We start from the raw sequence: 23,895 nt of genomic DNA, 5'->3' as shown, positions 1-23,895 counted from the left end.
AGTTCCAAACGACTTTTGGCTTCAGGGGATTAAAAGTATTTTATTCTTCCTCTAAAACTCAAAGGCTCTAATCCTAGTCACCTGACCTAAATAAATTCAAACACTTCTACCATTCTCTCTCCCACATACCAGAGGAAAGGATCTTTTCACTGGCAGATGAGCTTTATTGTAGAAGTAAGTTGCTATGCCAGAGAAGCAAGGTTATCAGCAGTCATGGCATTTGCTTAGGTAATAAAGGCATCTGCTGATGGTTGTTATTTGTTGAAACTCATTACAATTTTCAGACAGGAAATACTTGAAACTCTAGTTAGTTTGAGATAATGATTTAAGTTTTTCTTCATGAATCCAAATCCTATTCTTTAGAATCATAAGAATGCAGCTTTCTTCCATTTAACTCCTGTCATTTGTGAGGGTTTTTTAGGTTATTTGAATATCTTCTTTCATGAAAAGAAAAAGAAAGCAGCAAGGCTGGCATGATGTTTTTAACATTTAAAGTGAGCTGAGATAACAGTGTTTTAGATAGCAGGGTATGGTAGTCTCATCATAATGAGAATACCCTTTATTGTGCACTGTTGTAGGAGTTAATGCATCAACAAAAGATTAATAATGGCCAGGTCTTCATTATAAATAGAGGGATAACTAGTGTGCTACACTAATTATTAATGATATTTTATTTTATTTTTTCTTCCTTTTGTACATGAAAGACTTCTTTAAAAGCCCTAGATATTCAACCATAGTAAAAGTAAATTTTTCCTCTTTAAATGTTTTGTGATCTTGGACGGAAGCTACTGTTGTAATGAAATAGTTTTTCAGACTTAAATAGATAATCAACAGTAAAAGGAAAAACAGTTGAAAGTCACAGTAACTATTTTAAACGTTCACATTATATTGAGTAGTTTCGAATTATTTTCATGATGTTCATTGTGATAACTTGCATGCCTTGAAAATTGCAATTTTGACATTTTTTGCTTATTTTATTTTTATCTTACTACTCATGCTTCCCCTTGTTTCCTTATGAGTGTATTTTGCTTTGTAGAGAAGTTCCTTTCCCCACATTTAATTTAAGAGAGTAAATGGACATAACAGAAATAAATTCTCAGTATTTAAATTATTAATTTAGACAGTATGATTATCACTATTGTTACCAGGGTACAGATTCTGTATGATTTCATGCTTGTTTGTTCATTCCTTGTGGTGTTACACTTGATAGGAAAAACATTTGCCATTTTACCTTAGTGCTCTTCAGGTAGAGAATATATATATGTGTTGATATATTTAAATAAAGCCTTTAGAACAGTAAATCAGAGGAATATGTCAGGAACATGCATCTGCATAATAATTGATTGAATTTTAATCAATACTGACAAATATATAATTAATCTATTAACATACTAAAATGGTTTCTCCTGTTTAGTTCTTGAAAATTTTAATGAAAATGTAGATATTTTTAGATGGTTTCTGTCATTCTACTGAATTTTCCCAGTAACTTTGGGGATATGGAATCTGCAGCTGGAAACTTGTTGCATTTTAGGCTCTGTTTTTACTCAAACAGGTTGTCATTTGACCTCATCCCTATCTGGTAATTCTTCTCTGTTACTATTGAAAGGATATAGTTTTGGGGCATACAGACAATAAATAAAACAATGAAGAAGTGCATTGAAAATGGTGGGCCCAGGTAGCCATAATATGTCATAGTTTAATAAGTAATGATGTTTACAGATGTGTTAATTTATGATAATATGAATTTGGTAATGCATTATTTTGTGAAGAGGGTGATAAATTTACCAAAATAAAAGTTTAATTTTACTGGAAAGTGAAATAGATATTAATTAGAGTAGAAAATGACTATGCTGTGTCTACATCTACTCTTAACAGGTAAAAAAAGTATGCAAATAAGAGTAATCAGGTCAAAGATTTTAACTGTCTTAAGTGGTAGTAAAAGTGTCTGTACAAAAAGATGCTAAGTATTTTAATTTCCATTATGTTGTCATATTAATTTAAAATTCAACAAAGGCAATGCAGGATCCCGCACCAGGGGAATAGTAACCTCACAGACCAGGACAGGCTGGGGTCTGACCTGCTGAAAGCAGCTCTGCAGAGAAGGACCTGGGGCTCCTGATGGACAAGGTGTCCCTGAGCCAGCAGTGTCCTTGTGGCCGAGAGGGCCAATGGTACCTGGGGTACATCAGGGAGAGCACTGAGAGCAGACCAAGGCTGGTGACCCTGCCCCTCTACTCAGCTCTAGTGAAGCTCATCTGGAGTGCTGGGTCCAGTTCTGGGCTCCTCAGTACAAGAGAGACACGGAGCTCCTGGAAGGTGCAGGGAAGGGTGACAAAGATGACGATGGGACTGGAGCACCTCTGTTTCAGGACAGGCTGAGGGAGCTGGGCCTGTTCAGCCTCAAGAGGACACAACAGAGAGGGGAGCTCATCACTGTCTGTCAGTATCTGCAGGGAGGGTGCCAGGAGGATGGAGCCAGGCTCTGCTCAGTGGTGCCAAGCAATAGGACAGGAGGCAACAGGCAGAAACTGATGCACGGGAAGTTCCACTTGAGCATGAGGAAGAACTTTACTGTGCAGGTGACCACAGATGGAACAGGTTGCCCACACTGGAGATACTCAAGGACCATCTGGACGCAATCTGTGCCATGTGCTGTATGATGACTGCATGTGTCAGGGAGGTTGGACCAGATGACCCACTGTAGTGCCTTCCAACCTGACCATTTGGGTGATACTGGGAAATATAAAAATTCTGTCATAAGTGTTATTTTCATTTGCCTGCATAAAATCTACACCCCAGAGGGCCAATGAAAGGATAGGCTGACTTTGTAATGTGTGTAATGTATAGCCTATTTCTGTAATTTCTTACCTTGTGCTCTTCCTTTATTTGCCTTTTGAAAAAGCATTTCATATAGGAAGAGTCCATGGCAGTTATAATGTTTCCCATCTGACATTTATTTTCAAGTAGTGTTAAGGAAGAAAAGATAATTTATCCAGTGGTAATTAAGACTTAATAATGTATACATGTCATATATATATATAGGCATAGTTTGTTTGTGCCTGCAGGATGCTTTATTAATAATTAAGACAGTCTTCATTGTGGTGAGACAGAAAGCAGTAAATTTTTAAGTACATATACATGCACTTTTAAATCATAGATAACTGGCTACTGAAAAGTTTTATGACAAAGTGTAATAAAATTAAAGGTGGTTTCTTTAATAAAGCAAACCATATTAAAATGTAAGTAATCTTTCATTAAGATATTTTTCACATCTTAACAAGAACATAAGGCACAAAAATTTTTTTGTTGGTGAGTTGCTATTTGTCCGCTTAATTATGGCTTTGCTAAAGGGCTGTTCCAATTTGACACAACAGAATCTTCTGTCATGAGAACAGTTAAACAGAGTTGTGTGATGGTGAAATCTGCATCCTGTGAGATTTTCAGGCTTTTATTGGATGTAACAGTGGGTCAGTTGATCTGATTTAGTTGTAATTTGAGCCAGAACTTGGAATATGTGACTGACACATCCCTTGAAACCTAAGGTTTTCTATTATCCTAACATCTGTTAGTGGCCTTCACAGATGAATAGGGGGTACCCTTATTGACAGTGTTACTTAGATTTAGGAGAAAATTAGGAATCTTTTAATACATTCTCAGTGCGAGATTGCTCTATGACTGCTTGTGATTTGTTTTGTTGCGGGAGTGGTGGTTTTTTGGTTGGTGGTTTTTTTTTTGTTTGTTTTTTTTTGTTTGGTTTTTTTGTTTTTGTTTTTTTTTTTTTTTTTTAATTGGTTGGTTTGGTTGGTTGGTGTTTTTTTGGAGGGGGGTGGTGTGGTTTGGTTTGTTTTGCATTTTCTTTGTTTGTTTTCCTTGTCCTGTTTTTTAGAAGGATTCTTGATTAGTGGAAGATAAAGTTATTATAATATTAAAGAAGTTACCCTAACTCAAATCCTTTTTTGCATTTCTTTTGGAGAGATCTTCCTCCATTTGGACAAATAAGTATCTATATCTTGTTGAGCTTTGCCAAAGAAAAATCAACATCTGAAATTACTAATTTCCTGTTGCTAAAACCAAAATATAGTTTATGTAAATGTAAACATAGGTGTTAAAAACAACAGAAACTTTAAAGCCAAACACAGCTTTCTAGTGAGGTTGTTTCCCCCACCTCCCATTTATGTGAGAAATAAAAATCTGTTGGTTTCACTGTAATTTCTTAATTTAAAGACTGTGCTACACGCTGCAATCCTGGTAGTTGTTGCAGCCTATGTTGTATTAACATCTTTCACTCTTTTTAAAGAGCTGCTAGACATGTCAGCACTGTTAATTGTGTGATCTTTCGGTATGTCTTGTTTCACAGTTTTCCTCTGCAAGTACTTTTTGGTAGAGTGATGTACAGCTAGTGCCTTGCCTACCCAAGGACTGCCACTGGGAAGGGTAAAAAACTCCAGCCAGAGACTCCTCAGCTGTCGTAGTTGCAGGTTAAGAAAAGTCTTAACACTTTGGACATTCATTGATATGAATCCATTGCAGTGGATTTATGAAAGAGCTGTATCAAGAAGTACTCTTTGAATTTATTGAGTGAAATTAAGGATCCCTGATAGTCTAGGCTAGTGGATTTCCAAGGCGTGTTGTCAAGGTTTTTTTCCCTCAGTGGTTTCTACAGTGAGATTTTTAAGTGGGAGTTAAATGATTTTAAATCAAATTTTGAAATATGAATAGTTAATACAATTTTTCTTCCGTACTTCAAAGACTGGTGGTAAATGAGTGATGAATACCTTTTATTAGTCTCAAATTTATCGTGGTCTGGTATACCATGGTGTTTATACACCTGCTGAATGAGCCAGTTCTTCAGGCTCCTGATACTACTGCACTGGAAGTACTTGGCAGTTTCTGCCACCATAGTAAGGGGAGAAAATAAAGTTGAGATAAGTGTGTATATGAAAATTAATTTACTTTTAATGTATTTCAAGTATTTAAAATGTTTAGGTAGAGCGTTCAAGCGTTGATCCATGTGCCATGACGCTGTCTGTTGTGCCATGATTTGTTAATCTGTAGAAAATGCTGTTGTGAAATCTTGGGATGAATTATATTTTTATTCATGTATATCTATGTGATGGTAGATGTAATCCTCTTGTATGGTTCTCTTTCAGGCAGAATTATTATGTTGTGGAAGGGCATCTTTTTCCTACTCCTGAAAATTCAAACAGTGCTTTTGAATGAAAGTACTGTTTTTCGTTTTGAATGTGGAATGTTTGGATATTATTAAGGAGTGAGAAACTTTACATATAGCATTAAGTACCTGGGAAGTTTCAGATAGTAATAAAGTAAAAATATAGTGTTACTAGGGAGGTGGAAGTAATTCTAGCATTTGTACAGGGATAAAGTTTGGTGAAAACTGTATAGATGCTGTTAGCTGCTTTCTGTGACCTTTGAAATTAAGCTGTATCTGCAGAATATCTCAAGTTAGGAGTTAAAACTCCTGTATCACTTGTACAATTAATAAAGCAGTTTAATGGTACTTTACATTTTTCCTTACAGTCTCTGGAAACTTAAGAAGTTTGCTCTGAACTTTTTTCACCAGCTGTATTTGGAATTTTCAACTAGGGCTTTGCTTTTGCACCAGCAACATAAGCAGAAATTTTCAGTGTTGGGTCTTTGGTGTATTTTTAAGATTGTCTTTTTGCTTTTTTTGGTAGATGTTGGGTACTACTGAAGTATTGAAAATTGGATAGGCTACGGAAGACAGCATTGTACTAGACCCTGTCATACTGTGTAAAAAGTACCTGCCACGTGTGTCACCCTGCATAGCTGTAACCTATTCACTCTGTGGCAGTGTATCTTTGACTATACCATTTCATGTGATATGAACTGATAGAATGTTTAATGAAATACACATGTTGTTTCTTTCCGCTTTGTAGTTAAAATATGGATTTTTCCAATTTTGAAAGATGCTATGTTAGAGAAAGAAAAATATGCTGTTGGGTTTTTTTGTTTGGTGTTTTCTTCTGGTTTTTTTGGGGAGTTTGGCTTTGGGTGGGGGGTTGTGGTTTTGGTTTGTGGGTTTTTTTTTGTTGTTGTTGTGTTTTGGGGTTTATTTTTTTTTGTTTGTTTGTTTGTTTTTGGTTTTTTGGGTTTTTTTTTTAGGTTCTCAAGCCAATTGAGACAAGTTACATATATCTTTATTAATATCTATGTTTTAAAGTGTAATTTATGATAAATGCTGTGTCTTAATCTTTCTCCACAGGGATCTTAAGAACAATCTTATTAGTACCATAGATCCAGGAGCTTTTCTGGGGCTTTCATCTTTGAAAAGACTGTAAGTAGCATATCTAGCTAGTCAGTTTGAACAAAACAAACAAAAAAGTCCTCAAAGACACTAAGTCTTATCTTCTGGGAGTTTAGACAGCAAAGTTATTATATATTAAAAAGTTGAATATATATATATGCTGTCTAAATATATACACACACACATGCATAAAACAAAGTCTGCTTTCAGTCTTACGACTGAAGAACATCCGCTGCTTGTGGCTTGGCAGCCTCCCTTGTTCTGCCAGTTGCTTGTATTATTCCTTTCTTTTTGTATTTGAGTGGCTTGAAACATCACTGGTAGACGTTTGTTCAGAGCTTGGATTCTATCAGGTCTTGTTTTGTTGAATGTAAACTCATGATTTTTATTTTCCAAAGGTCACAGTGGAACATAGAGTCCTTTGCTATTAACACTGCACTGAAGTTACAGCACTGTTAATGCTACTTTATTGAAGGGTTTGCCAACATTGCTGTTAACATATTTTTGGGGGATTTATGCCTTGGCTGTAAAAGTTCTGTACCAGATGAACCTTGAAAAACAAAAACTCAGCATTATTGTGTTTATTATTTCTTTTTTTTTTTAAACACTCTTCAGATTTTTGTACTACTGTTACAGCTTCTAAGTCTTAGTGATTTTGCTACTGCCTCCCCCACCCTGTTTCTTTCTTAAATTTTTAAAGTATGTATGTTCATTTGTATCTGATCAGATGATCTGGCTCACTCAAAAGGAAAGTGTGTTTGGTAATTGCCCTTCAGAAAACCTTAGAAATAAAGCTGAAGGACTAATTCTGGATCATTATTACTTGCAAGCTTAATTTTCATTACTTTAAGAATTTTTGGCAATTTGATTCAAGACCTATACTGAAAAATATATAACATTTAAGTATTTATTGAAGTATAATTATAGAAGTGGTCTTATTTATGTATAATAAATGCTCTAGTATAGGTCTCTGACATGTTAAAAAATTGTGATGTACTGTGTATATGTATATATATATGTACACAAACATAAATACTGCACAAATACGAAAATATACTAGGTAAGGCTGTAAGCCAAGCCTATTTAAGGGAATTTATTGGTATGTCTAGACTTGTTGAATTCTATATGGATAAACTATAATTACTTAAGAGATGGATTAAGGTGTCTGTGTGCATATGTATACAACCATATAGCAGTACCTTGTGGGTTTTCCTAAAAAAGACCAAATATACATGTGGTGCAGTCTGTTACTCATGAATTTTTGTTCAAATGCTTCTGTTAGCAGACTGTATGCCATTTTGAAATAAACCAGTTTGTTCCAATTCTTCCTTTTTTCTATTTACAGAGACTTAACTAATAACCGAATAGGCTGCCTGAATGCAGATATATTTAGAGGACTTGTAAACCTTATTAGATTGTAAGTATAATTTGTCCTATATAAATACACTAAAGTTTTAGCCTGTGTAAGTTAACATTCTTTGTTTCAAGAGGAATAGTTTATTTAGGTGTGCTCTTGAAAGACAGCCAGTGCCTATGGTTGCGGTTTGTTACTCAAGTAGCGAGCCTGAAAACAAGTGTTGGGGCCAACCCAAACCACTGTTCAGCGATCTGTTGGCCTTGCAACAGTTTTCCAATTTCTTAGAATGTGTAACTGGGAGGGAGACTAGGAGACTGTACAAAATATTTTCTTTAAAATAAATGTTTCAGCATTATACTTTTAGTATCCATGCCTTCTACAGTGGCGTTGGTATCAGTCTGTTTTGCTGGCTGTCTTGCATGTTTTGAAGTCCTTCATTTGCTTTAAGAGGATAACATGTAAGATTATGAAATATTTCTTTGCCCTAGTTGTTAGTTTCTTATACACAGTGCTTTTGCTGATATATAGAAAGTGGTCTGGATAATATTTTAAAAAAACATTCTGATAGATTGAACATGCTTCTTAGAGCATGTTAATAGGAAGACATCAGTTCACTGTGAACAACAAAATTAATTTTACACTTCTTGAAATCTATGCTCAACATCTGCCAGTTGTTGCTTTAAATAAAAGTAAAGTCACTATGTTTCTTTTTTTTTTTCCAATCATAAAATCCTTCAACTAAACTGGGAGTATTAGAGAAGAGTTTATTCAGAGACTTTTGCTAGGCGATTGAGACCTGATTATTACTTTCACAGTCTTGTGAACTACGACGGTGTCATAACAGTAGCTTGTAACTTTTAAACACAGAAGAGAGGTGGGATTTTTTTTATTTCACAATTCACTTGTCTGAGGATGAGTTCAAATCACGATACTTTTTTTTCTCAGGAATCTTTCTGGAAATCTGTTTTCTACACTTACACAGGGAACGTTTGATCATCTTGGTTCACTAAAGTCTCTGTAAGTACTTGCTGCGTCCAGTCCTACGTTATTCTGAAAAAACAAAGCTGTTTTCCTATCTGGGCTTCCAAAAGTTTTATTCTATAGGTATCATTTATTAATTTATAGTAAATAAATAGCATTATACACCTTTGTATCAAAGTGACCAAATACTTCTAAGCAAGGTCTTAGTCCTTTGTGAACAGTATAGTTTTGTTACACGTAACAGTGGGTAAATTTCAACCTCACGTTTTGCTCTCTCTTGGTTTCATGAGTTGTAATCTTGTGTAAGAAAGAAAGTAAATGGAAAAAAAGAAGTGCTGATGATTAGCTTATTCTTTTCCCTGGTAGCCATGACAGTTGGCTCACTGTACTGGGACTTTTCAAAAGGTTTCTTTCCCTCCTCCATCCCTTAATTGTTCATAACTTGGTATACCTGATATTTTAATTATCTGCATAACAGTAGCTGTCCAACAACACCACAGATGTGACAAGAGAATCTGGATATAAATGTTGCCATTAAAATAATGGAGGCATTCATGTGAACAAACACCAAACGGGATTTCATAAGAATGTTGATTTAGTGTTTGTAGTGTTCAGCCTGTGATGTTATGTTATTCTCTAGACATCTGCAAAAAGAAAATGAAAATGTTTACATAAGAGGTGAAAACATAGAGGTACAAACAGTGTAGACATAGCCATGTGTTTTGCTCCATTTTTGCCTGTTTCGAAACAGATAAAATATTAATTTCTGAACAGATAAAATTAATTAATTCATCCCTTAGTTTAGCTGACTTCAGCAAACATATATGGGGGATTTGGTGTTCCTTTTTACTAGAAAGTACTGAATTATATAGAGAGGACCAAGTCATTTAAAAGCCTTATGATTTTCACGTAAAGCAGAATAAAATCATGTGAATAGTGCTTCTGAAAAGAGAAATAGTTGGGAGCTGTTTTTATTTCTGTTGATTTTTACTGCTAAAGCATTTGATTGCTACAGTGAAGCAATGAAGTGTCTTCTTAGGTTATGATAGTGCATATTTAAGCAATTCTTTGTTATTGCTCACCTGAAGTAGCGTGAATACTCTCTGTGAAAGAAATTACTAGAATTTTATTCACATACTGGTATTATATATTCCTCATATTAATGGAGAGGAATCCATCTCTCAGGTCGTATGTCCTTTTGTTACGAGAGTTCGGCTTGCAGAAGATTAGAGTGACTTGCGGTAGGTAGAATAGGCAATTCCACTGTAGTCTCGACTTTGCTTGTTGCCTTTGTGTCTGACAGTGAGAGGTGTTGCACAACTGTTTATGTCAAGCTTTCAAACCCTGGAATTCTGCAGTTTGTCCCTGTAAATGCCTGTGTTTTGTTGCAGAGAATTTCAGACTGATTATCTTCTATGTGATTGCAACATACTGTGGATGCATCAGTGGTTAAAGGAAAGAAATATTACTGTACGTGAGACTAAGTGTGCCTATCCCAAGTCACTTCAGTCACAGACAGTGACTGGTGTGAAACAGGAGCTTCTCACCTGTGGTAAGCAGACAACTGGTAATTGTTTTCTAATGTGTTCCATGTTCAGTTAATATTAGTGAACAGATTTTCATTTCCCTAAAATTCAGCACTTAGATGATAGTGGTAATTATGACTTCTTTTCAAGGGTTGATCTTTAGTTGTGATTCATTATTTCTTGGTTTTGGAAGTAAATAATAAATAAATTGATGGTGGTGGATTTTAGTTTGAAGAAACAAAGGATAAGTAACTCTCTCAATAAGTTCCTTTTTCCTGCTAATCTGTATTTTTCAGAGATTTTTACTTGAACATCACAAGAGGAATCAGAAAATGATCTTTCCTAGGTCTAGCTATCTGACTTTCAGATATGTGAATTATTCTAACCCCACATTTCTGAAGTTAAAAGATCTTCATTTTATGAGTTACTTTCCCATGAGCTGATTCTATTCTTGATTAGCTTTTTTTTTTTGTGACGAAACCACGACCAACTTGCTTCTTTTTTTATGTTGGAATTATTTCAACTGTAAAAATAAAAACGCATATGTTACTGTGATTTTGATTCATAGTGAAAAATTGGGAAGAACTAAAATGCGTAATTACATTTTTCCTTCAAATTTGTATTTTCCACTCTTTTAGATGTGAGCTAACAAAACAGTCTTGAAATATATTACATTGAAGGAATACACATTTTGAAAAAGAGTGTGATGATAATTTGTATTTTTCAATATCTGATGCGTTAAATGTAGTTTTTATATTCATCTTGCCAGATGCAAATTCATGTTGCTATATAAATATTTCATACTCATTTAGTGTATTTTTCTCTTTTGAAAATTAGATACATAACAGATTCTTGCTATTAATTGTGGCTTTATTTTTTGAATTCTAGAACCACCACTTGAATTACCATCTTTTTATATGACTCCATCTCATCGTCAGGTGGTCTTTGAAGGAGACAGTCTACCCTTCCAATGTATGGCTTCATATATTGATCAAGACATGCAAGTCTTGTGGTATCAGGATGGGAAGATAGTGGAAACTGATGAGTCCCAGGGTATTTTTGTTGAAAAAAACATGATTCATAACTGCTCACTGATTGCAAGGTGAATCCATAGTGAGAAAATGTACTTCCTGCTTCTTACTTTCTGCTCTGATTTAGTGACTATTTTCATAACCAGTAAGGCCCTCTCATACCCTCACTGAGGGAACATGTACACAGAAACATCCCTGGTAGGGAAGTAATCTTCACACATCTCCTGTTGACAATAAAGTTGGAGGAAGGAGGTCTAGAGATTTGCTAGGTTAAACCTATATGCTTAAAATAGGATGAGTTAAGAGAAAGTTTTAGTTGGGTTTTAATTTTCTGGAGGTTTCACCCAATGCATTAATTTAAAATATGTTTGTGGTAAGATACATTCATTTTCATGAAATATTAAAATGATGGAAATGTTGTAAACAAGACATTTAACTGAATTGCTCATGGAATCTTTACTCTTCCTTTTAAGCACACCACAGTTGTTAATATTGTTCTCCAGCAGAGATCTATATGTGTTAATTTATTCTGCCTGCAGCAGATTGTTGACTTAGCATCTACTGAGTGGTTTTATATCCTGTAATTGTATTAGTAAATTAGTGCTTCAATGTTTATAAGAAATTATGCATTTGGGAATTTATTTTCGTTTGGCCCTTCTAAACAACTAAAAATTTTTTCTTGAATAGCAATGATACCACTTAGGGAATTTGGACTTCTCATCTCTTCTTTGTGAAGTCTATGGACTTGTTCCTATGGCTGTTCTTTTTGTTTTTTACCTTGGCAGAACTGAGAGCCTGAAGAGTAGTAAATACTTCTCTATTAATTACAGTACATTGAGATGTAAATAGCTCTGGTTTTGTAAGATCACTCATGGCTCTGTGTAATTTGGTGTTTCTTCCATTGTCTTTCTGTACTTAGTTTCTTTTGGTGTAAAAGCTTATATAAATGTTACTGCAGGTTAACTGTTTGGTTTTATTTGTTTATTTTATCTTTCCAGTGCACTGACAATCTCAAACATTCAGGCTGGCTCCACAGGAAACTGGGGTTGTCACGTACAAACCAGACGTGGGAATAACACAAGGACAGTAGACATTGTGGTGTTAGAAAGTTCTGCACAGTACTGCCCTCCAGAGAGGGTTGTGAACAATAAAGGAGATTTCAGGTTAGTAACCTCAGGTTTTCTTCAGAGTAAAGAAAAATCCATTTAATTTTGCTCCTAACTAAGGTTATATGCTTTAGAGGCACCTCTGTAGGTGTTTGCTTGTAAATGGTGTGTAATAGATTTTTAACTGTGCTAAAATACTATGTGTTGACAGAAATGCATGAAATTATACTATGAAATGTTAAACTTTGAGCCTGGTAGCACATCCTTGAAAGATATTGAAACTAAGCTATGATATTTTAAATATATAAATGAAATTTTTGGAATAGTTAAACTTCTGTAGATTACCTCCAAGGTAAAGTTAGACCACATACTGACGGGGGATTTATGCCGGGTTATCATTCTCTTTAAAAGCTTTCTACTCCTATATGACAAAATCACTATATAAAAAATATGCAACATACTTTGCATCTTTTCCCCCCCTGTGCGTATTAAGCAATAAGAATGGTGCTGCTTCCTTTTAATGATTGTTGGGACTGTAGTGGTAGCTGTAATATTCCATTGTGTTGAGTGTTGCAGATTATTTTATCTTTTGTTCTTATCTCTTCACCTGTTTTCCCTTTTCTGATCTTTCTGCTGCTGGTCACTCTAACAACACGTTACTCCTGGAGGTGCCAGCTGTAACAGATAGCTTCTCTATAGATTCTCTATGTGTAAGGTAATTTCCTTTATGGCTACTCTGTGTTTCACCTCCTTGCCGTAGTTACTACTGAGAATTAGTGTCTGCAGTAGCATTGTGCTCACTATGGTGCATAGGATTTCTTAATGTTGTACAAACTGCTTTTATCCACTCATTCCACTTTTCTTATGCTGCTTGGCTGTGTTGATCTTCTGCTTGGTCTTTTGTTTACAGTTAAAAACTTCCTTTCCCTGTGTGTATTAGAGTTTTTAAAGTAATCTTCTTTGTATACAGCTAATCCAAGACCATATATCTTTTGTATTAAGAAGTGAAAAGTAAGTTGCAGGGACATAGTTTTTGGAGGGAGGGTGAAACAAGCTTTCAATTGCTTAAGACCTTCAGTTGTAGCAAAAAATCATTTAAAGTCCTGGTTGAGAGCATTATTTCCAAGCTGATCTTCTTCACGTTCATCAATCGGACAATTTGGGAAGGGTGAGTATGAGGAACTATTAGTAAGGGAATTAGTGTTAAGATCACTTGCTGCACAGAGGCAATTTAGAATTACTGAAGAATTTCACTTCCACATTGTAAGGAATTATTTATGCAACTAACTTTGTGCATGTCTTCTTTTTACACTGTGCTGGTTTCAACTGCAGGAATAAGCATTACATTAGAAAAGGAGAACTTCCTGCATTAGATAAAAGGCGAAGAAAGTCAAACAGATGCAGATTGTATTCATCAAAGAACACATCTATTTAAATCACTTACGTATTTTTTTTTATGATACAAATGTGAATTGTTCTTCTTTGATTTGCCATTAGAGGTGAAAACAGATGGTAAAGGCTTATTTTGAAGTGTTTTCCATTAAATTAACCTGTGCTGTTCAGTGACTATTCAGTGTAATAGGATTTACCCCCTCTGGAATCCAGCAGAAAGAAATAAGATTTCAGGAAATGTTCAGCTTATCGAAAAGTTCACTGTCTGGGTTTACTATAACAGACTTCCACTTCTAGCTAAGGTAGAGTAATAATAAAGAGTAATTTTTCACCTTTGAGAGCATATGGAAATAAGGCTTTCACTAGTGAGAAAATGGTTCCGAGCAGATGGCTGTAAATGATCCTAGGTGAATTTGATTTTATAGTTTTTTTTTTTTTTAGTTGGAACTGGTTAGTCATTTTAGCTTGGATGGTATTTCAGATCTGGCATCTAGATTTTTATTCCTGCAGGGATGAGATAGCAAAGTGTAACGAAGGAGTGTTTGTCTTCAGTGTCTTTGACTTAGTTCAGCATAGTTTGTAAAGGTTAGGCAAAAACTTCATCATGGAATCTATTTTCTTTAATTTAAATATTCTCAATCTTACTCAGATAATATCCCTGAGTATTTTACAATCAATGATTAAATTGAAAATACAGTTTACATGTTAAAATACTTCCACTTCAGTAAATCCTTTAACTGTTGTGTTTAGCATAATTTTATGCTGGTAGTTGATAGAATTCTTTTCCAAATATAAGAATTATCTTTTTGAAAAGGGTTACTTATTGGGTGTAATATGTTTTAAAATTGTAATTATGCTGAATTTGAAGATTTACTAAGACGTAATAAAGAGAGATTGTACTATCCGTAAGCTAATGAAATTATGATATAAAAACTCATTGTAACTGAAAGTTACTGTGTGTTTAAAGAAATGAGTGCTTTCAAAACAGAATTAATATGTATGAAAGAAAAGATTCTTTTATAATCTTGTGGTCTGCCTTTTTCTTTTCCCCTGAAATGAAATTAAAGTGCTTAAATGTAAATGAACCATCTTTTCCCTCACAGCTGTCTATACTTATGTATATGCGATAAATTTTGAGCACCTAATTATACAGAGTAATGAAACAAGAGTGTTAATACAGCCTAAATTTGCACTTCTGCAACCACAGTTGGGTAAACTGTGAAAGATATTCAAGCTTAGACTTACAAGAAATTAAGAATACAATCAATGCAATTTATTTGCATGGTAGAATTTCATGCCATTAATCACCTTTTGAGCTCTGCTGGAAGGATGTCCTCTCTGGCTTCATGGAACTGGAGAATCCCTCTTTAGCTCATGTCATACAGGTATTGGGAGGAAACAGTTCATGACTGAGAATGGTACAGTTTAGCATTCATTTAGCAAAATTAGGGAATAAGGGAAATGTAGTTAAAGCTAAAATCAGTTCTCCTATCTTGTTCACCTCTGGGCTGCAAAGATGCTTGTACCTACACAAGGGGTTTTTGCATGGGAGAGGAAAGAGGATAAGGGATGCTCTTGCTTGAAAGAGATTCTCTTCATGGCACTGTGCATTTGTATTGTTTTTGTGATGTGAGATTATGGCACAAAGCTCTTGAGTTTTAAATTGCCCCCCTTTTATGTCTGGTTTAGTAGAAAGCTTTCTGAATCATTATATAAATAATACCTTAGTCTTAACAGTAAAATGTTTCTGTACATATCTAAATTTGTTCTAAAGGTAGCATAGACTGTAAGACCTACCTGGCATTGCTTGTATTCTTTTGAGAAGATCATGGCAAAAGATGATAAAATGCTGTGTAGGGAGATGATTGCAAAGTCAAATCAGGGAGAATAAAAGGACAATAATGAGAGCGGGGTAATAAAAACAGGGAAAGCGGAGATAAGAAGAGGGAGAGAAGGCAAACAACCTTGTGATAATCTAATAACCTTTGAAGTAGTGTTAAACACTGCAGCTCTCACTTTTTTCTGTTTGATGGCTACAGTTCTAGAAGATAGGCATATATATATAGCTTAGAAATAATACTTGTTTAAAAGCATAGTAATTAAAACTCTCCTGAAAAACTGGTTTTACATTTGAGTCCTAGTCTGAGAAACCAGAGAGAAATTCTGTTTTCTCTTTTTCTGCTTCTTTAGCACTAGATGTGAGTAGTGAGAAAAGGAACAGCATGTGCCATGTTTCAGTAAAAGTATTTGTCTTGGAGGTTGTGTCATAAAACCTCTGTCAGAACCACAGAATTTAAATTATTCCAAGGCCGTGTGACACTCAGTCTGTAAGGTGATACATTCACTGAAAACTGAGCTGACCACACTTTTACTGAAAATGCTTTGGAAAAATACAAGTTTTAGAAAACTGTAAAGACAGAGACAATTACCCGTTTTGAGGTGGTGTCTTTGATGTGGAAACTTAATATAAAAATTTCAGTATTGATAAATGGTTTTGGAAATTACGTTTTGGTAGTCCAGTGGCAGTGTTTCTGGAAACTAACTGCATTCTAGAAGTGGAGGTCTCAGTGTATTATGCAAGGTATTTGTGGGCCTACACGTCTTAACAGCTGTGCCAGCTGATTTATTTGTGTCCTCATCTGCCTGTTTTCTTTTTAGCTTCATTCTCTGAAGGCTTATTATAAATTAAAAAATGGGAGCGCAGAAGTATTTAATCTTTGTACTTGTTTTTCCAGTCTGTGTTGAATCAGAGTTTATTTCAATTTGTCCATACTGACATTTCCAAGACTTGGATAGGTGTACATGTATTGTATCCTGCTGTCCCTGTCCCCCTTCCCAGCAGATGCATAACTTGCTCTCTCCATGATCAGAGCTGGCCTGCCACGATCCAGTCTGATGTTTTGTTAGCTTGCTGAGGTGCATGTAATGTTGCACTGGAATTGTGGCAATTCACAACAATGCTGTTATAATTTTTTCTGAGGAAGACTTTTGTCCTTTCTTTTGCTGCCTTCCTTACATAAAATCCTTAATGTTACCATTGCAGAATCTATACCTGTTCTTTTAATTAATTTACATTCTCTAAAGTACCTCTATATGATTCCAGGCATTTAAAATCTGTGCTTTTTTTTTTTTTTTTTTTTTTTTTTTTTTTTTTTTTTTTTTTTTTTTTTTTTAACTACCTCCATTGTCACCAAATCTGGTATAAGCTTTCCCTCTGGTACTGGTTGATGGTGATACTTCTCTTAGTTACTTGAAGTGGCTGCTGAGGCTCTGAGTGTACGTGAATGAATATTTGCTGGGCTGGATGAACCTCTACTGAATATCCAAATAATCTTCTGTCTCTTCTAGTGTTCAAATACTCTAGTGATGGTCATAATAACAAGTCTCCATTTCTTAATGAAGTTTTGTTAATACAATATGGAGAACTGATCTGTAATGTCAAAGCTGTTACAAAAGGTAGTTTAGTTTGTTGTATTCATCATCTAGTCTTTTCCATTAGTTTTCTTACCAACTTAGGATTCTTTTATGGTTGTTGCAATGACTTGTGCAGTACTGGGAAGCTACCAGCAACTATCTTTGTTACTCCTTGCCCAAACTTAAGTAATGGTCAAAATGGCTTGAACTAAGTGTCTTTCTTCCATTACTGAACGTGTTACAATTGTTCTGTTGGAAATAATTTAGACTAAATGGGAATTTAAGATAGAGAAGGCTTCCAGTATACCCTAAAAGGTTAATATGTTCTATCACTTAATATGATTGAGAAGTATAGCATTTTGCCTTAGTCCATCCCTGGAGTTAATTATCTTCTCTGAGGAAGAACTGTGATAAATTCCAGCATCTTCAGTAAGAGGAGTTACTTAACTGATGAATAAGGTGGGAAAATTATGCTGACTTCTTCAGTTTCTTTATTTGGCAATATTGCTTAAATTTTTAATTTCCTGGAAATGGAACATCCTTCAAGGTGTTTACTTCATCCGCCTGCAAACAGAAATTTTTTTCAAGTATCTATATGCTCGTAGCATTTTTTAATTTAGATGATAGTAGTGAATAAACAGCCATTTACGAAAATGCAATCCAGATATAAAAGCAAACTTTAAATCACAGTGTAATCCACCAAAATTTTTTCTTTGACCAGTTCCAATTTTTGGACTCAACTGTTTTTTACAAAGCTCTTTGAAGTACTTAAAATTTAGAAAACCTATGTTAGCTCTTAAGACTCTTAAAGGAGCTTGACATAATGAGGCTACATACAGAAAGCCTGGGATGATCCAACGAAGGTCACTTTCTCTCAGTTTTAGTTAAACCTTGTATGTTGGATTGTTAAATTTGAGATACTGAGCATTCTGCAATTTAGGTAGGTATGTTTTTTTACTTCTAGAACTTAAGAATTAGTGCTGTGAATGATAAAATAATGCTTATGCCAATATGTTTATGCATATAACAGGGTAGAGGGCCAGATGCATGGACTGGCAGACTGGCTGCCATTTCTTGTTCTTGTCCCTTCTGTCTGCTCAGCATTGCATCTTAATTCAGACATGGTTTTCCTCTATCCTTATTTTTTTCCTTGGTTAGTCCTGCTCTAGTGAATGATCCATGCATTAAAGATGTATTGCAGTTTATTTTCTGATGGGTTTTTTGGTTGTAATCTGTGTTTGTTTGTACAGATAAAATACTCAGTAAAATTAGTGGTGAAAGTGGAGAGAACTTTAGGAGTTTTGTAAAGAGAGGCATAGGTCACGTACCTTGAGTGAAAGGAATTCTTTTCTCCTTTTTTGACATTATGAACAAATTTTTTCCTATTGATTTCTGTTTGGTATTTTGTTTGCAAAAGTGGTCAGAGAGTAGAACTGCTACGACTGTTCCTTGAATACTGCAAATGTAGTCTTCTGTTCATATCTGCAGTTTCGTACAAATATGAATGCAATTGTTTGAAAGTTGTACTGGTGAATGTGTAGAGGACATGTAGAAAGTGAGTATCAACTTGTTTTTATAGTGCTTACAGGGAATTTTTCATGAAGTAGGCGAGGTTTTTTATCAAAAAATTGTAAACTGTTTTTAGCTGTTTTATAAGCACCTTCCTCTCTCTACCTGAAACCTCATGAAAGAATTCAGAAAAAACATGCTAGGATTAGAGCTCATTTTGTTAATAGACACAAATATGAACAGCTTGAAAATACTGAAGATGAGCCAAGGTGGCCCTTTAAATAGTTTAGAGATGCTTAGTTTTGAGTGTCTCTTTATTTCATGTTGTAGTGCTTAATCCTTTTATTTACTTGTCATGTAAATTTGTCTAAATGTGAGGCTTTTTTTTCCTTTTGACTCCCCAGGTGGCCCAGAACATTGGCAGGCATCACAGCATACCTGCTGTGTACACGGTACTCTGCTGGCAGTGGGATATATCCTGGCAACTCACAAGATGAGAGAAGAGCCTGGCGCAGATGCGACAGGGGAGGGTACTGGGCAGACGAGGACTACTCCAGGTGCCAGTATGCAAATGATGTGACTCGAGTTCTTTATATGTTTAATCAGGTAATTTGTGCATTTCTGTAACACCAAATTATGAAAATCTAATTAATGAAAATAAAAACTCAGAAGACCTTTTATCTTCTTGAAGCTGGAAATACTGGTGGTCGATAGGTTATGGTGAACACATGCCTCTGAATGCAATACTGGAACTTGTAGGTTTAGGTTAAAAGCTTGGTTTAGTATCTGCTTTGAGTGCTCTTAGATTAAAAGTACAAAGAAAATTTTGTTCTTTGTGCTTATCTAGAGCATAAGCTTGTCATGATTATTTTTGTCAACTTGATGCCCTGTTCTGCCCTCATACTATAAAGAAACAAGACAAGCTTAATCTGTAATGGAGAACAGCTCTTTTTATTATAGTAGTAGAGAGTAGTCAAACTCTGCCTTTGTTGCTGTAAACCTTTGATAGAGTCAGTGTGACTGATAAGAGCTGACTACTGAAAGTAGTGAGTAATAACTATGCTTTATCTGGTAGCACTTACCAGGATCCAAGAGAGTATTCTAGAATTTCACTTGTAGCTATGAAACAAAATTTTTCAGCTCCAAGTTCCTTTTAAGGTTTATGTAGTTAATGCACACTTCCCCAAATGCTGTTCTGCAGTGATGTACCTGACCTTGCCTGTATAGTTGCTGTGTTGGAAATTGCTCCATAAAGCTCTGAACTTTTGGTTTAAGCTCCTGCAGTCAGATCACTAGTATGGATGTAACAGGTGAAACCATGGAAATATGAGATTGTTTTTGGTGTGGTGTTTTGGGGTTGGTTCGGTGATTAGTTTTTTGTTTGATTTTTAATAATAATGCTTGGTCACTGGAGTTGATAATGTTGGTAGCACCACTTACGTTTAAAATGGGGCCATGGTGCTTGTCTGAGCCCAGGGTAGGATCTCTACACGTTGTATGGGTTTGGAGTGTTCCAATTCATCTCACATTTTAGAGAAAACTTCACAATACCTGTCTGAAGCACCTCAGCCCCCAGCTGGGACAATCAGATCTAAATTGTATTAGATTTAAACCCACAGTGAAATCTTGATGTTCAGTTGATTGGGCTAACTCCAGTTTGAGGCAAAAGATTAGTACTGCCTGTTGTGTAAGATGGGCTGACTTCCTCTGTCTGCATTCACTGCTCTGGTTCCCTGAGGACCCCTGAGTGCTGGCCAACAAAGATGGCAGGGGTGAGAAGGAAGGAAAGGGATTGCCTGTTCTGGCCCAAGATAAACTTAGAGATTGACATAACTATTCTGCTTTACTGCTTTATATTCCTAGCACTAGAGGTGCATGCCATGGCTTGGTCATATGAAACAGGTTTGACAGGTCAAATGACGAGTGTTCTTTCTTAATGACTGGTTAACTGGAGAGAGACGATGCTGGGGATCACTTTGTCCTTTTCTGGGACACAGAAAGGTTGAGTATTAGTTTGAATAGAGCTTCGATGCTGCCGGTTTGCTTTTTTCTCACCTGGGAGTTCACATTTTTCTGCAAGGCCTGTGACAACTCAATGCCTTTCCTGCCTATGCACTGGAGCCCAGCTGCTCAAGAGCCTAGATAATTTAAGCTTGTTATAACTGCTTTTGGTTAGCCAACATTTTTCAGGTTGTGGAGAAACGTTTCCAGCTTTGTGTTAGGAAGTTTAAAATTTAAGCATCAGACTGGTATCTTCAGAAGAGCAAAACAATAATTTTCATATGTGAAGTTGATAACTTCCTATTTGCTACTCAAAAATAAATGTACACAGGTATTCTATGCTGAAATTATTTTAAAGGAAGAAGGGGAATGTTTTGGGTGTGGGAGTTGTTTTTACTTAAAAAAGTTGCCTTCTTTTTATGTGTAGTAGGTCTGGAATTTTTAGCAGTATTCTGCACAGAAGTTTCTTGTCTCTGAGACTAATATTAAATGTAATCATATTACAAGCATGTTTACAGCCTTTGAACAAAAGGTAGTTGAGCTGTTTTGAACACCAGAACTTTGCCAAACATTTTAAATCAAGTAAAAGTTCACATGTAAAATAAAATAAAACCTTTTTAACATTCTACAGGAGCATTCATATTCCACCTTTCTTGTTTGTGTATTGAACAGGTACAGTTTTAGGTGAAAAGAAATTCATGATTAAAGAGAAAGTTCAAAGAAATATATAGAATATCTGAATTTGAAAGTTGACTTTGTTCAGTATGTGTAATGACTTTGAACTTTATTTGTACTTTAAATTCATTACTTTTAGCATATTGACAATAAATTAACTTTCATTAGTCGCATTGAGATTTATGTACAAATGCTAAGACTGGCAAGGACAAATATATAGTTGTGCCTATATAGCACTTTTCATATTCAGTAGAGCAGACTAGCTATCTCCACACCAAAGTGATCTGATAACATTAGCACAGCTTTCCACTGTACTATGTAGAATTTCCCATTTTTGGTCCCAGCTGGCTCAGGCATGTGGATGTTTGGTACTATTTAATGAAGAATTTTCCAGCATGGGGTTTGTTTCGGGAGTGAAATCATGACCCTTTGTCATAACAAGATCTGTCTTCATTTTTTGTGTGTGTATGCCATTCCAAATGCTTCCTATAATTAACAGAATTGAGAGTGAATGCTGTGGCAGTTGTTTGTTTGAACTGGTTTTGACTTCTCTTGCTATAAAATGCTATATTTAAAGAGCTTTGTGTTGTCATGCCCTGGCTTTGGTGAAAATGAAAATAAGCAGTTGACAGTGCTGTTTAGGGGGGGTTCTCTCCTTCTTGGTGCAGTACCTCTCTCCCTTCTGGGACAACAGCACAAAACTAAGTTGCTGGCTGCCAGTACCAACAGTAGTTCTCTGGCTTGTGGGAAATGTTTTTGCTTACAGATGAGCTGGTGGTCCTTAGCTACTCAAAACACTGTGATCCCTGTGGGAGTTGGTCTCCTCCTTGGATCAGTGCTTATGTGGTGAAGTGTTGTCTCTGTCTTGTCCTTTTTCAAATGCTCATGTTTGTTCTTGTGTAGATGCCTCTCAACCTCACCAATGCAGTGGCAACAGCAAGACAGCTCTTGGCTTACACGGTTGAAGCAGCAAATTTTTCTGATAAAATGGATGTTATTTTTGTGGCTGAAATGATAGAGAAATTTGGAAGATTTGCTGAAAAATATAAAGAGGTAACTGGATAACTTGCCATCACTTTAAAGATAATCAAAGTGTTTGTCCCTTAAGTATTCTGAGCAGTGAAATCTTCCCAACATTAGACGCAGGCACTGAGCTAGTGGATTGTCAGATTCTATTCCATGTTTTTGTTTGTTTAGTAGGTCCCTGAAGTTGCTGACCCATGGTCACAGACTTTGCATTCGCGCTGAGATGATCCAGCATTCACTGGACCTGTAATGTGAGTAACACCTCTGGTCAGCACTGGAGCAGGGAGATAGGTACAGTAAGTCTGTTTTTATTTAATATGGAGTGGGTCACAGGTTTTCATTGCTATGTTCTTACCTAAAAGCACAAATAATGAAAGCCTCAGAGATCCTCTCAATAATGAATAAAACAAGACTTATCTTCTCCCCTTTCACCATGATAGACTGTCTTTATTCAATATTGAGCCATATCTCTAAGGTTTTCAGTATTCCTCTGCCTTGCAGGATATAACGTAAGACATTAAAACAAAATCTTAGAGAATGCTCATTGTTGGGGAGAAAAATGCAAGTAATTGAATTGTCCCACCAGTGGGTAGAAACTCTCTGTTTCACTGCTGAACAGAGGTTATATTGGTCTCACTGTACAGTGCTTGTTGGGAAGTTGGAGGCCACAGTGCCTCAAATTTAAACTTGTGCAAAAAAGCAAAAAGCCAAATTTTCCCCGTCCACCCCCCAGCAAACCATAAATGCTGGTTCTACATCTTTATCAGAACTCCTTAGAGGATTTTTATCTTAGACAATGGGTTTTTTCTCAATGGATTTGTTTTGGAGCCAGCCTGTGACTGACTTGCTGGTATATTTAAGGAATATGAGTACAATTTCATGTTAAAATTTTAGTAGCTATTAATAAGGCTTGACTTCTTATCATGTTATTACTCTACAGACTTGTTTTTGATGCTCTTATTCATATTCATGCATTTGCACCATTTTCTTATTTGTTCCCTAGTTTGTGCTAAAGTGGCTATTCTGAAAGATTAGTACAATAAATAATAAACAGGTTCATTTAATAGCTCTTTCATATCAGAAGCAACAAGAGAAATGTTCAGAAAGTTCTTAGCAGATTGTGTTAAGTTAGAATACAGCTGGAAAAACTTGTTCATACCTCAATAGTAGGAGAAAGAATAATATGTAATATATTTTATAAGTATGAAGCAACTTGAATTCTGTGAGTTGGGTATATTAACACTGCTGGTTTATTATAAAATCACCATTTGTTGATGTGTGAAACTTGTTACCATTTCTCAAGTAGTAATAAGTCATTATAAACACTTCCAATTAATTTGACTTTGTTGTTGAAGATTTAATGAAAGGACTACAGCCTGCAAATGCTACTTAAGGCTCTGTGTTAGTTAAGAATTTTTACTGAATGTAACTTCTGTTCGTAAGATAGCCAGTTCTCAAAATAATAAATACTTTCATATTCCAATTCTTGCATTTGTATTTAAAGATTTAATTTAAAAAGAGCAAATTATTGTGTTCTCTCCTTATGAATAATACTCTGAAAAAGAAAAAGTGGAAGCCTGCATAGTAAAGG

General features: G+C 35.4%; 1 protein-coding gene across 1 annotated transcript in view; it reads left to right on the top strand.

Annotated features, from left to right (window-relative positions):
• The window catches only part of ADGRA3 (adhesion G protein-coupled receptor A3), a 53,325-nt gene that overhangs the window by 15,205 nt on the left and 14,225 nt on the right, over positions 1-23,895 (top strand). Inside the window, exons 3-10 of the mRNA XM_040064965.1 lie at positions 6,245-6,316; positions 7,632-7,703; positions 8,589-8,660; positions 10,016-10,176; positions 11,039-11,252; positions 12,180-12,344; positions 19,007-19,208; positions 22,182-22,331. Of these exons, the coding sequence (XP_039920899.1) occupies positions 6,245-6,316; positions 7,632-7,703; positions 8,589-8,660; positions 10,016-10,176; positions 11,039-11,252; positions 12,180-12,344; positions 19,007-19,208; positions 22,182-22,331 (1,108 nt within the window). The remainder of the gene's footprint in view (positions 1-6,244; positions 6,317-7,631; positions 7,704-8,588; positions 8,661-10,015; positions 10,177-11,038; positions 11,253-12,179; positions 12,345-19,006; positions 19,209-22,181; positions 22,332-23,895) is intronic.

The sequence above is a fragment of the Hirundo rustica genome, chromosome 5 (genome assembly GCF_015227805.2).
Source record: "Hirundo rustica isolate bHirRus1 chromosome 5, bHirRus1.pri.v3, whole genome shotgun sequence".
Taxonomy (NCBI): domain Eukaryota; kingdom Metazoa; phylum Chordata; class Aves; order Passeriformes; family Hirundinidae; genus Hirundo; species Hirundo rustica.
The sequence above is the reverse complement of the archived record's forward strand: the minus strand, read 5'-3'. Positions and strand labels throughout refer to the sequence as shown.